At 36.2% G+C, this 14,199-nt stretch overlaps 4 protein-coding genes across 8 annotated transcripts; 2 read left to right on the top strand and 2 right to left on the bottom strand.

The window, feature by feature from the left end:
* Positions 1-283: 283 nt before the first annotated feature.
* Dpck (Dephospho-CoA kinase) lies at positions 284-6,939 on the top strand. 2 transcript variants are annotated; one of them, XM_046621405.2, is made up of 6 exons: positions 284-704; positions 977-1,268; positions 1,347-3,868; positions 3,972-4,139; positions 5,144-5,477; positions 5,858-6,939. In XM_046621405.2, exons 1-3 carry the CDS (start codon positions 593-595, stop codon positions 1,651-1,653), a joined length of 711 nt encoding a protein of 236 aa, XP_046477361.1. In that variant the 5' UTR covers positions 284-592; the 3' UTR covers positions 1,654-3,868; positions 3,972-4,139; positions 5,144-5,477; positions 5,858-6,939. The 2 variants fall into 2 exon arrangements, with proteins under 2 accessions (XP_046477361.1, XP_068991282.1); XM_069135181.1 differs by having other exon boundaries at positions 5,938-6,939.
* Positions 1,943-7,143, bottom strand: LOC124217736 (zinc finger CCCH domain-containing protein 10). Of its 2 annotated transcripts, XR_006882897.2 has the most exons (4): positions 6,668-7,143; positions 5,825-6,110; positions 4,923-5,604; positions 1,943-4,448 (listed from the first exon to the last, which is right to left on the bottom strand). XR_006882897.2 is itself a non-coding variant. In XM_046623737.2 (3 exons), exons 1-3 carry the CDS (start codon positions 7,141-7,143, stop codon positions 5,134-5,136), a joined length of 1,233 nt encoding a protein of 410 aa, XP_046479693.1. In that variant the 3' UTR covers positions 1,943-5,133. The 2 variants fall into 2 exon arrangements, 1 of the variants encoding a protein (XP_046479693.1); XM_046623737.2 differs by having other exon boundaries at positions 1,943-5,604.
* Positions 7,144-7,607: 464 nt separating this feature from the next.
* Positions 7,608-11,849, bottom strand: Slmap (Sarcolemma associated protein). The gene has a single exon (XM_046623725.2). The coding sequence runs from the start codon at positions 11,274-11,276 to the stop codon at positions 8,922-8,924; it is 2,355 nt and encodes a 784-aa protein (XP_046479681.1). The 5' UTR covers positions 11,277-11,849; the 3' UTR covers positions 7,608-8,921.
* A 16-nt stretch (positions 11,850-11,865) lies between these two features.
* On the top strand, positions 11,866-14,127 carry LOC124217739 (G patch domain-containing protein 11). 3 transcript variants are annotated; one of them, XM_046623746.2, is made up of 3 exons: positions 11,866-11,999; positions 12,911-13,150; positions 13,257-14,127. In XM_046623746.2, exons 2-3 carry the CDS (start codon positions 12,925-12,927, stop codon positions 13,808-13,810), a joined length of 780 nt encoding a protein of 259 aa, XP_046479702.1. In that variant the 5' UTR covers positions 11,866-11,999; positions 12,911-12,924; the 3' UTR covers positions 13,811-14,127. The 3 variants fall into 3 exon arrangements, with proteins under 3 accessions (XP_046479702.1, XP_046479699.1, XP_046479701.1); XM_046623743.2 differs by lacking the exon at positions 11,866-11,999 and adding an exon at positions 12,443-12,810; XM_046623745.2 differs by lacking the exon at positions 11,866-11,999 and adding an exon at positions 12,443-12,591.
* The last annotated feature ends 72 nt before the right edge of the window (positions 14,128-14,199 follow it).

The raw sequence follows: 14,199 nt of genomic DNA on the forward strand, positions 1-14,199 counted from the left end.
TAAGTACATTAATTTCTCAACAAACCATGCTTGTACCCAACCTGTATAGAAAATTGCAAAAATCAGCTTTAACTTATTAAGAGAATTTTTTTAAAGGTATTTATGTACATACATACATTATTATAATGATCGAAAATAATGTGTTTTACAACCTCTACCGAAATAATATATCGAAATTAGCAGCGGTCCTCAGATCCAATCGGAAGTGACGTCGAAGTAACCAATCGACGTAAGCGAGCCATTCGGCTCATATGCTCCGGCAAGCCCAATCCCAAGCTCGCGTATTTTGACTCGTTACTCTTTAAAACGGGATTCGTCAAAAATCCTAACCAGATCAATGATAATATCCTGTGGAAAAACCAACTGCAACGCATTGCTTGCTGCTCTAATAAGAGGTCATTGCAATTTTGTGGAAATGGCGTCTGTAGTCATATGGTCGTACAACGCAAGACACCCGCATAAATGAATACATAACCAAAGTCGAGATTCCCCCACACCTCGAACCTCGTGTATTACAGTGTAATGCGCCAGTCAGCTGGTGGTTCTGTACAAGTTTAGAGTTCCTCGGCACAGTGAATTAGAATTATAAGAAATGTTTATAGTTGGTTTAACAGGAGGCATAGCCACAGGGAAAAGTACGGTGGCCGCTATATTTCGAGAATATAATATACCCGTCATTGATGCCGACCAAATTGCGAGAAAAGGTTAACTAAATGTATTTTAATATATGCACATACGTTTGCACTTCAACCTCGATTAAAATATATTTCATCTCTCAAAAATTTGCTTTACAAAAGCCCGTCGAATTTGTTTAAGAGTTTTCAAAATGTAAGTGTCACCCTACAGTCTTAAATTATTACATTTGACCATCTAGCTTTATGATGTGCATATTTAGGAGGTAACAGAAAATTTAGGATTAGTTTTAGCAATGACATCAAATTCCTGGATGTAAACCATGATTTTTATGTGTCTCCAGTTGTCGAACCAGGGAGACGAGCATGGCACAAGATTCGAAAAGAATTCGGTCCTGAAGTATTCTATGAGTCTGGACAGCTCGATAGAACCAAATTGGGTGATTTGATATTCAACGATGTCGAATTAAGAAAGAAATTAAATGCCATAACACATCCAGATATCTACAGAGAAATGTGCTGGGAAGCTTTAAAATGTTTACTGCGTGGTTATCCATTCATAGTGATGGATTTACCATTGCTATTTGAGACGGGTCACATGCTCAATTATCTGCACAAAATAATAGTAGTCACATGGTGGGTAAAAGTAGCTATAAAGATTATCCTGTTGATATTTCATATCTGCACTTACTCTTGTTTTTTTTTATACTCCAGCGAGGAAGATCTTCAGCTACAGCGTTTAATGGAACGGTCAGGCTTCACGGAAGCCAAAGCAAAGCTACGAATCGAGGCTCAAATGTCCTTAGATAAAAAGGCAGAGATGTCGAATTTCGTTATTGAGAATTCAGGCAGCGACAGGGATACCAGGGAACAAGTTATCAAAATAATAAATGTTTTAAAATGTTCCAAACACCACTGGAAACTCAGGTTTATTGCAGGAATTTGCTGTACCATGTTCTTGGCTGGTGCTTATTGGATCAAAACAAAATCAAATAAGCCATTACCTCTGGCTGTATTGTGATGAGCGTCTAGTAACTACGTTTGTTTTAATCCAAGCATACGAACTTTAATAAGTGTTAATAGGCGAATCTCGTAGTTGACAACACAAATATGCTCTACTATTAATTACAGTTGTCAAAAAGTCGCAATCAATAGTAAAATACCAATCCGCGTCTATGGTAAAAAGTATATTTCAACTACTAGCACATCACACAATAAGTTTTCAGTATAAATGTTTACAATATATCACAGCACGTGCATCCATCTCATAATTATTGATATGTTTCCTGGTAAACTTTTTGGCTAGCATAATATGACCAAATCGAGAGAGGTCGAATGGTCGGGATGTTTAAACAACGTGCTGCTTGTTTGTAAATACAATTTATTTATTGAAAATCAATTTGACTCGGTGAGAGGGAATATTGGTTGTATTGATACATTATTAATAGCTAATAGTTTCGTATGTGATTTAGTATTCGGTTGTATTTTATATAGATATTGGTTGCCAAAATATGTACATCGTATACATAACTAATAAGCCCATTCCAATATTCATCCACACTGTATGTGTATTAATTATACAAGTATATCCAATGTAAATTCCTACGGTTAAAAGAAAACGTACTTGACGAACGGCTTTTTATCCATAGAATTTATTTCCTAATCAGCGTTACACTGTTAGGGAAGGCGCTGACTCCTAAATTTTATCACACGACAACTCAGCTTCATAGGTTTCTATAGAAAGCTACGATCCGTGACATTTTGTCTCATAACAAAAATCACCAGTGAGCGCCTACCTTTAAAATGAAATAATGAACAATTGGAAGGCCCAAATGGTTACAACTTAGCAGCATTGACTAATGTTCATTTTAATGTACATACTTGATTCGGAGTCTGAATTTCATGAAAGAAAATGGTTGAGACAGGACTTCAACGTTCAGTCACTCGGCCCATTTTTATTTTTTTTTACGCATTTTGGCAAATTTCGAAAAATACTAGTATCACTTAATTTCTGACGTCGATTGCTCACGTATAATGATTTTAGTTTTTACATATCAGACAAGAAATACGCACTTTATCTTTCCTGCCCATTCCAAACTCAAGCGGCTAGGTCCTTCGATGGTCAGCCGTTGACTAAAGATATATTCTTCAGTTACCGGGACAGCTAATAACGCTGCCGTTCTGCGACAGTTGGATGATAAAAATTTTTGCTCGTACCTTCCAAACGTGTGTTAAAATACACTCGAAGTTTTAAAAAGCTTCGTTTTATCTCTCCCTATCAAAAAAAAAAAAATAAATAAAATCGCCGACAATCACCTTTTTAGGTCTTTAAATCAGGACACTGCGTTAAATACTGTCTTATATACGGAACATCCATTTCATCTCGATCAAAATTAGTGCATCCGTGATGTATGACAGTTACTCTGAATTTTTTCCATACGAACACTTTTCAAAAAACAATTCTGCTACTCTACCCAACGTAGATACTTCACTTGCGATTAGCTAAAACAGCGTTTCGATTCTATGCCTACGAAACTTCAAGATCGAGATAGCAAATGAAAAGTTATTGGAATAATTATGAATATTAATGTTATGGAATACATCGAGCGCGTGGGGATTAGAATCCCATTTCGCAATGAATAATTCTTCTATTTCCATATTATAGCCGTATTATTGTAGATGATCTAGTTTGTCTCTTGGAAAATTATAAAATTTGTAGTATGCATCACGTAATAATCGTAAGTGGATCATATATATCAATATCGTACATGGACCGCATTTACATATATACTTTTTGGCCTCTGCATCATTATTACATCTGAGCTATTATTATTTATGATCTATGTATACATTCTCCTCTCGGGTACTTATACTATAATCAAATCACTGTTTTGCTACGAACTTTGGAAGAAATTTATTCTCATTATTGATTTCTTGTATCGCCGACAAGTCGGTAAGTACACACAGGTTAAGTACTGGCTTGGGCTTACCGTTGCGAAGACTGCGTTACTCGGAAGGTGAATGCAGCCAGCATCATGTCGAAATCGGCAACTCTCTTGATGTTCTGCAATAACTTCTCAACTCTACCGTTGGAACATCTCAGGGGGTGCAAGCGCACGACGATTTTCGGTTGTCACACCAAAACCCATTAGGGCAACTGTCTTTATATTCTTCAGTCAACGAACTTACCAAAGTACACACAATAACTTTCAAGGCTCTACACCTGTTCGGGATTGGTATACAGTTCATCTTTCACAATTTATTATATTTGTCTGGAATTTCTAGACTTGTATCAAATTAGACATTTCTTTTCTATAAATATGTAATATTTTGCTTTAGAAACATTTAACAATCAATGATAAATGAATTCTCCACTCTACCACTTCTAAGAAGAAAAATATCTTACTGAAAATATGAAAAGAAGCCTGCTACGTTAATATGAGGGAAAACAACCAATAAGCTAACAAATTTCGCAAGCTTTGTTTAGTAGTATCTGGGACAATAAAAGTACCTATAGCAATCTATTTTTGTATATAAAATATAACTATTCGTAGGCTTATATTTCTTGATCATTACGATAAGTAGAACACACGTATATTACGGCAGCTCACGACCATGATTTTTGACTCATAACATCCTGGCCAAAACCGTATAAAATCTATTATATGATCCTGAACTCAAAAATGTGAACAAATTGAGCCGACCTGTTCGATAATATCTTGTCTGATTTCCGGAATGTAGTTACATGATAGTCCTGAAATACCAATGACACGTTTTTCATACGCCGATAGCGCAGCGCCTGTCCACGAGACCATTCTGAAAAAACAAACGAGAAAAAAAATTACGTATAGCATGCCGTCTGAAAATTATTCTTGTAATTAAATTGGGGTCAGAAAAAAATCGCACCGCCTCAGACGTTGCATTTGCATTTTGAAAATGTCAACAAATTTAGCCAATCCCATTTGTTGGAAATGATAAAATAAGTTGCCTAGATATAGGAGAAATTTTTATCAGACCAACTGAGTGCAGCATCTGGTTTATTGGGCATTATAGTCAGTATTAAAAATGTTTAAAAACAGTATTTTCGTAACCTCAGTAGCCATACAAAAGGATTTAAAAAAATTGAACTGGGATGCTATGGAAGAGGTTGGCTAAATTTGGTGCCATTTTTGAAAACTCCACCAGGTAAAAAGCTGCGCGCAAAATGTCTTAAACCAAAAATTTTATAAGTAAAATAACAAAATCTATGTACATTTTCACTATCAGATGGGATGTTATACATCTGTCTACCTATTTGTTTTGACATAGCAGAAATGGCCCCCCACGAAGCAGCTGCGTTCTTGACCGTTACTACCCACCTAGCCGGGTCAAGAGTCATCTAATCTTTTGATTTTATACGGTTTTAGCTGGGATGTTACGAATCATGGTTTTGATCTTAGGCTCCCTAATACAGTATTTAAATGAGTTGGTGTTTTTTTAACTTCAATAAAAGAATAATCTTTTATTGTAAGACAGGTCTCAGTTCTTGTGTCATAATTGGATAAGAAACGAGTGGTGCGGTTGGACCAGATATTGATAGTGGTAAGTTTGTTGGTTGCTGAGCGTTCGGTGCTTGTTGGTTGGTAGGCTGAGGACCCGAACCACTCATACTAATAGTTTGTTGAGCCATCGTGACAATCGGTGGAGGAATAGACACCGGTGCCATGGAAACAGCAGCGATTGATACAGGAGTTACTGTTGCTATGCTCACAGGAACAGTTGCAACGCTAGCTGTAACAGTTCGCAGTGTTCCAGCTGCTACAGCAGCATTAACCATCTGTTGAGGTGTTGGAGCTTGAGATGGAGGTACAGTGTTTGTTATCGTAACTGCTGGGACTGTTACAGCAGTTACATTAGTTGTCCTTTTACCAGACATTCTTAGTTGTGCATTTTGGTCCAGTAGGAATTCATTTGTCGCTGTTAAATCGTTGACCTGCAATTTGAAGAGTATAGAATTAACTTTAAACGACATTTTTGATAAAACAAAGTCACTCTGTATTATAATTGAGTTGCTTAAAACCAATTGTTTAATGTTCCATGAGTCATTTTTTCAGTTTCACTATAAATTGATAAGCCTGAATTCTTTTAAAAGCTATGAAACAGAAACTTGACCAACACCACAAAGTTGTATTACATTATATTGCGAACTTTACCTGCTTTTTTAGTTCCTCAATCTTTTTTTTCAGCAATGCATTTTCATCTTCGAGATTAAAAGCTCTAGCTTCATTTCTGGGGATTACAGGATAGTAATAGCTAGAAGTTACAGGCTGGGTTGGATGCTGTCCTACCAGAGGTGACGTTTCGAAATGCAAGATAGTTTCTCCAGAGACAATTCGTCGTTTTGCTTCAGGAGGCCCCAAATAATCAGGCGGATGCGTAGAAGGATTGTAGCCATTATTGTGGACCAGTGGATGCGGGTCCTCCATCTGCCAGTGGTAGCTGGTAATCAAGCATATTCATCAATAAAAACTATGATATATAAACAATTGTAATCTGTGATTTATTACATTTCAAAAATTGATAGTTTCTTGAAAAGAAGAAAAACCAGAAACAAAGAAACCAAAGCTGTACAGTATGATTTGATATCCTCTTTGTAAATATTTACGTGTACAGAGGTAGTGATAAAAACATCAGTTTAAAAATAGCCTTGATCATTAATTTTGCTTGTTTGCTACAGAATATACCGCAGTCAGATGTATGTATATGATTGATGCTTACAATGCATGTCTAATGCATGATTCATCTAAATAGCAGCAACATGTTCTATCCACGATAGAAGGCAGCCAGTGTGATAGTTAATGTAATAGAATGTCTATTTATATGCATGAACCTACTTTAGCTCTCTGCTCAGTCAGAGTACATTATCTCTTCACACTGCAACTACTGATCAATTAAGAAATAACTATGGTAGACCAATGAAAGAGTTGCTTGTCAAATGCATTTTTCAACCTTAATACTTATTTTGAATCTTAAATTCCAACTGTCAAGTAAATTACCTTCTTTCTTCTTCATATCTTCGATTTTCGCCATTACTGACACCGTTAAAATTATGTTGAGGTCTCGTAACGGTATGATGGGGCGGAGGGACCATAGGATGCTGTGGTTCTTCCTTCTTGTAATGCCTGTACTTACAATTGACTCTTTGGCAGCTGCCTTTGATGAAATCCTTGCATAACGGTAGTTCGGATTTGTCATTGTTACATTTCAAATTCGATAAAATGCGCGGTGGTAATTCACCAGTTGCTCTGAAGTGTTTTTCTTCACTTTCGGTGCAATGCAAAAATCGGCATCCCGGCCAATTGCAAATCCCATTTTGAAAATCATGACAAAAAGTATATTCATCTGCTGGGTCATCTTCTGATCTTTCATGAAGATATTTACATCGCTTCCCTCTGTGGCAAACGTTGCGCAGAAAATCTCTACATACTCGACTTGGAGAAGAATCTCCGTTAGAACTGGAACCACCTGCCATGTGTTAGTGTTTTCGGCACATTCCAGTTATTGTCAAGAATATTATTGCCCGCATGGCATTGGAAGTCCTTATGATTTTAGTTATGACTCAGTGAACTAGAACCAGCTAGGTATCCATGACTGTAAATTAAACACAAAGTACTGATATAAATTTCTGTATACTATATGCAATACAATAATTAAATTTATACTACTTACAACAAAAAATTAATCCCTCATTACTTTTCAACTAGTTTCATTATACGTATACTTAATTTGTACTTTTAACTATTACATGCAAGAGGTATATGATTAAAAAAATTTCGCTCAACGCATTTTTATCCAAGTTAATTTCATATCTAGTTTAAAAAAACAATGCTTCCTAGAATTAATTAGGGCTAATAATTGACTTTAAAGGTTGCTTAAGCTGACATTGAAAGCGATAGCACAGTGCAAATTACAAGAGGATATAGTAAGACGGATTAATAAAATTTCAATTAATTTAATTTTATTTCGTTTTATATAGTGACTGTTACATAGGTATTAATATTATATCAACAAAATATGTACAGAATTTAATAACTATTATCGTCATATTCTATCTCAAACCTTCCAAATTGGTTTCATTCTACAACATGCTGCATTTTACGCTGGAAAGATAGTGCAACATCTTTCAGTTATTTTTTGCAAAATGGAAAGAATCGAATTAATCAATGGCACACTACAAAAACTAACATGATAAGAAAATATAATAAATTTTTAATCTACTATAAACGACGAATAATTAAGAGAGACCATTATTTTATTTATTGCCAATATGAAAATAACTCTAGGCCCATACTGATCAATACCACATTGAGGTGTTCTGTAAACCATATTGTGAAAATTTAAATAACAAGAACATAATTACCAGCTAACAATTAACATTGCATTAATGTATTTATTACAATAAAATTTAACATATAACAGAACCAAGTGCTTTCCACAGGCAATATTCAGTGCGTGATATCTGCTAGTACAGTAGAGAATAAATTTTACATATTTGCATAAATCTTTGAATTTTCCTGAATATTCACTTAGTTTGAGTATAAAAGATTCTCCGTGCTAAGTTATAAAAAATTTTGCATTCTAGTTATTTTATTTACCAATATACATTATCACGATTACTTGCAAATGAAAATGCATAATAATCAATGATACATACGATAAATTTGCATGTCGTTTTTTTTTTCAGTGTAGAAATACGTTATATACGTTAAAAACGATATGGTATTGAAATTGGCAAAGTGGTTATTCATTTTTTATACGGTACGTCAGTATTGTCTATATATTTTTCTAACACATCTCCAACTCCGAAGAATTGGCACAATGCTTGAATGTTTTTATGTGTACTGAAGATGTAAAGGATATAAATAGAAGTAAAATAATATAAATATTTGATTTCTTTCTGGTTCTTGAATTGAAATGGTAAGATGCTGAGCTTCCATTCAATGTTTACTCATAATGGAAGCGAATAAACTTATCTTCACATCCTTGACTTTTAGAGTTAAATATAATATATGTATATATGTACACTGTTAATTTATTTATTATGTTTGTTTTCTTTTCGTATAAAAAAAGGTTCTCAATTGCAACCGAAACAATATGCTGGAGTATCCTGTAATGCTTGGTATTATTATTATTATTGTTATTATCATAATTACTTTATACTATATCTCATAATAATATGCTTAACATGTGACATCATAAAAAATCAAATATAATAGTATGAACAATAACTATGTACAGAGTTAGAGAACATTAGAATATTTTTTCAAACAGCATCCATAAAAATGCTATTGCGATTGGTGCAACGTATTGTATGGGAACTGTGTAGGTAACATTCAACAGATCTCCACACTGAGCTTTAAGAGCTTCGTATCCTTTAACTAGTTCTGTATTCTCTTCTGTACAAGCGTTGCACTTTTCTTTAAGAATGACAAGTTCTTCGTTTATTTCTTGAATACGTTGAGTCTCATTTTTAGCACGATAATACAACTCCTTTAGTTTACTTATTACAGTTTCATTAGACTCGTGAATCAGCCATTCTCTAAGGTCGTCCAGCTCCTTATTAGCTAATTGCTGTGCCTCATAGTTATCTTCATCCTTCAAGGAGTCCAAAGAGCCAATTAAAGTTTGAAGAGTATATTCCTTAGACTGTAAACTTTGTTGTGCAGACTCGTTTTTCGATATCGGTTTTAAAGTCTTTATATAATCTCCATCTAAATGTTCACCCTCGCCGCATTCTTCTTCATCTTCGTCACGCTCCTCACTATTTTCACGTTTCTTTTCTTTATCGCATACTTCAAAAGATTTATCAATGTCTTCGAATTCACTTTCTGCTGAATTTTTAATATCCTTTGAATCACTTGTCAAACTCGAAACCTCGGACTCCTCTCCGGTTTGTTCAACAGGATCATAATGAACCTCTAAAGGTTCGCCATTTTCTTCGCAAGCAAATCTTACCTCTAATAATCTAGCTGGCTGACCGGCAGCTTTAGTTGGTGTGCTGTTTTCTTCGCTGGTTCTCTTCACTTCGACGACTGATTTTTCGCTGCCATCGTCGCTGGTGGTGGTACAAGCGTCTTCGCTAACCTCAGAGTTATTGTCAGACTCTACGCTGGTGTCTAAATTATCTAAATTAGCGTTTCCATTGACCAGGGTTCTCCTGGAAGGTGGGTCCAGGATGCACCCTACAATCTTATCTATCTCTGACAATGATACGTCGATATTGCTCTTGTTGCAAGAGTTTGAGTTAATTTGATTGTCATGCTCAATTTTGTTCGCGTAAGAATTAGACTCCTCATTATAATCAAAGTCTTCTATAGACATCAGCTTTGTTTTGTACAATATATTGTTAACGGCAAGCTGGGCCTCGTCGGTAAGAAGGTCCAAATTCATATCTTGCAGAGTCTTGAGGTGCTTTCTAAGTGCAGTCACTTTCTCGTGAATGGTAGTAGAGTCATACCTGAAGTCCCTCAGTTTTGACTGCAAGATTTTCTCCACTCTAGCCTGATCCTTGATCCTTTTTAGCAGTCCCTTCTTTTCTTGTTCAGCTTGAGCTACCAAGTCCTTCATCTTGTCTTCGCTCTCTACCAATTTGTTAGAAAATTCGCTTATTTTAGTTTGGGCCTCGGTATACTTAGCTGCTAGTTCCTGTAGCTCAGCCTGCGTAGTTTTGGATACTTCATGCAAACTCTGACACTCATCTTCGGTATTGTTAAGCTGCCTTTCAAGATTGGCAAACTTTTGTGTCACCTCTAACTTCTCCTGCAATATTTTCTGCAAAGCTTCCTTAGCCGCTGTTTGATACTGTGCTTTGTCTTCTTGGAGTTTAACAAGCTCATTCCTTATCTTATCCTCTGTAAAATTCTTCGAATAAGCAACTAGCTGACTCTCGACAGTTTCGACACGCGATAATAAACGGTCCTCGTCAATCAAAGCTTTCCACGATTGATCGGCTGCCTGTCTTGTCGTTTCTACCAGTCTTTGGAGGTGATGAAGTTTGCCGTTAAGGACCTCTTCCCGTCTGTTAGCTTCTTGCAAGAATTGATTAAGTTTGTACAAATCCTCCAGGGATACACTACTCGTAGGACTCGCAACCGACGTGCTAACGCTAGCTTTAGCTTCTTTACCGTCAGGCAGGTACAATTTTAAAGTAGCGACGATACATCCGTGAGTAACCTTCCTCGTGTTTTCCATAACATCGACTCCGAACTGTACAATATCACCAGAGCACACCTCCCTGGGTCCTGATTCTTCGCCACCTATGCTAAGTCTTTGGCTATTGATAAACGTTCCGTTACTACTCTTGGTATCTTGCATATAAAATTTACCAGCCTCGTACCAGAGTAAGGCGTGATTTCGCGAAAGCACTTTACAGTCGAATATAGCATTGTTCGGCGTAGCTCGAGCTCTCGCCACGGAACGACCAATTTTAACCGGTTGTTCGAGCGAAACGGTGCGCTCGTGAAATGGATGGGAATTTGCCCGACAAATCAAAACTGCCTTAGCAGCCATCTTGTTGTTTGGCGTGTTACTAGTGTTCAGGTTGGAATTGTTCGGGGTCGGCGAATAAGTAGCATTTTGAATCCAACCCCCACTAGCTATAACCATAACCTATTGTAAACTTTATTTAACGGATATAACTATGAGAAATATATTAATTGGCTAGTGGTTACGGCAGTAGGTTAATCGTACGTTGAACACTTTCTTCATCAAAGCCTTGAGATTAGTTTAGTTTGGTGTTAATTTTGGATTTTCACATTTGGATGCACGATAAGATTTCCAGCAGCTTATATCTTCGTCAATTATTTTTACAATGATTAATATTGATCTTCATATTGTGTACACCACTACATAAACGTCAATGTCACTTTTTCTCAGTTCATTCGCCTATCCAGATGGCTTGAAACTTATCGCCCAATAACATTATCAACTCGTTTAAGGTGAAAGGTCTTTAAGCTGTATGTTCGAAAAATTTCGGATACCATGTACCATGGTTCGAGTCCATGTGTGGATAGAAGCTGCACACGCCCACACAACGAAAATAGCTGTTAAACTGGCTCGTAGGGTTCATCGGCGTTAACAATAGCGTGCCATAACTCGGCATAAAAAACGGACAATCATCACTCGGTAGGAACTCGCTAGGCGTATTGTGTTACGCTTGTCAAATTATATCACCCAAGTTTAATCACACTCGACTTTCGCAGCAGCTCTGCGTTATTGGTATCAAGACGAAAATACTTTACTTAAAACACGGAACAGTGAACGGTGTTTGTTACTTTAAGATTTGATATAATTTATTTGTCAGGCACAGTTTCAACATGGTAATGCAACGTAAGTAACACACGGCGAACGTTCAAGGGGTCAGCGACGAAGGTGTAGTTGTAGAAAGCACTTTTTTAACACGATAATTACGCGAAATCTCCGATGTCTCGAGATCGAGATGTTGCTCTACAGACACACAGAATCAGAATATTTTTTTCGCTCTCTCAACAATTGCGTTGAACTCCCGTGAACTTTACTCGGTACTGATGGTATTAGTGATTTGATCGCATCGCCTTCGGAGTTCTCTACGCTTCACGTATGGGAATAAGAGACTACACGAGCAATTAAATAAACAATTGAAAGACAAAATATTGTACACGGGTGGACTGCGGAAACACAGTGGTCCGAATTCACTTTGTTCCTTGAGAGTCAGTCCGAATTCCGATTCCGGTGTTTCTTCCGTTTATCGACCGTCGGATGTATCTGCGTATGAATATGTGTATGTGTGACGTACGTCCTTTTAAAATATCACATGACCATTTGTATGCATAATTTCCCACATAAACCGGAGCGCATTCATCGTACATGGATATTCTGAAAGTATTTCAATCAACCTGAATGCGAGGCTAGGCGAATCTTACGTGCAAATGGAGAAGCGCGAGTAAAATTTTTTGGAAAATATCCTGTGACAAGATCGTTTGAATAACATGGTCAAATCATTATCAGTAGAAATTGAAGATAACCTCAAAAGCAAGTTGACAGAAGATTAACGAAAAAAAAGGGGAAGAATCGAAGAAATTTGAGTGTTTATGGTATTACATATGAGGGAACTTTTGTCACGACCATCTTGAGCCTCACTTGTTAATTTATTTTTTTATCGGTACGTTTTGTTCACTCATCAGGTCTGTCACAACAATGGTTTAGTCTTCAACGTGGTTGCGAATTTTTTACATTTCTACTTATCTGTATTCAATTTTCAGGTAGGTAATAAATCATGTCCGATGATGAAGATTACATGTCTGATAAATTTCTCCATGCTACCGAAGAACACTGCACTCCAATTCTCGCTCGTCGTCGCTCAGATCAACGGGAATTAGATCTTTTAAAAAAGAAGGCAGAGATTGAAGCTCGATTAAAGGAAAAAAATGTGTCTGTACGGGTCATAGAACAGGAAACGAGAGATAAAGGACTAGCATCTGCCATCACTAGTGACAATAAAGGTCAAGCTCAAATCATTGTAATTATATTTCTGCACACTTGGAGCTAGACAAATATCCTACTTGAACTATTTTCGAAACTGTTATATCCACTATTACTTATATTCAGGTTTTAAATTATTGGAGAAAATGGGATACACACCTGGGCAAGGAATCGGGAAGAAGGAGAGTGGAATATGCGAGCCAATTTCGATTGATCTGAAGACAAATAGGCTGGGCTTAGGCAGAGCACCGAAGAAAAAACCGTCGGCAACAAAAAATGGGAAGAAGAAAGAGGATAATTTTAACGCCAATGATTTTCGAGGAAGAATTTCACAGAGAAAAACCGAGCAGATGATAGAGGTTGATTTACGTAGAAGTCAAAACAGCTGCGAGCAGCTAGATAATCAAAATAATATTGACAAACCTGTAGAAATTTGGTACTGGCCGATAGTGGAAGAAGAGAAAAAAGACTCTGAAAACAACGAGTCAGTGGAATCAAGTGAAGAGGATGAAGATGAAAATGAAGATGATCACTACAGGATACCAGCTAGTGAAAAATTAGAAATTTTAACCAAATACCTAAGAGATCAATATTTTTATTGCATATGGTGCGGGGCAGCATATGACGATGTAGATGATTTGAAAGATAATTGTCCAGGAAATACACGGGATGATCATTGAATGCTGAAATTAATTTATCTAATGGACTAATCACATCATATCTAGGCTAATATTTGGCGCTTGTAATACTGTCAATTTTTTTACGGAAAAAATAAACAAAATAGAACCAAACTATTTTAGTGTTTCGTATCGTTTGGATTTTTTCTGGAATTTACCGACAAATAATATTTGAAGAAAACAAATTAATTAGGGGAATTTTTAGCAGACTGCATCCTAAACAGAAGATAATTGATAATGTGTTGATGGATAATTACGTTCTTTGAAGAACAGGTATTAATAATATCATAAGAAGTTGACAATAAAAATGATGGATTTTATACGATTTTAAAAATTAAGCCATTCTGAAATTTTTTTTTTATACATAGATTTATGAGATCACATCTCTTAGC

Source organism: Neodiprion pinetum, chromosome 4 (genome assembly GCF_021155775.2).
Source record: "Neodiprion pinetum isolate iyNeoPine1 chromosome 4, iyNeoPine1.2, whole genome shotgun sequence".
In the NCBI taxonomy this organism is placed as follows: Eukaryota; Metazoa; Arthropoda; class Insecta; order Hymenoptera; family Diprionidae; genus Neodiprion; species Neodiprion pinetum.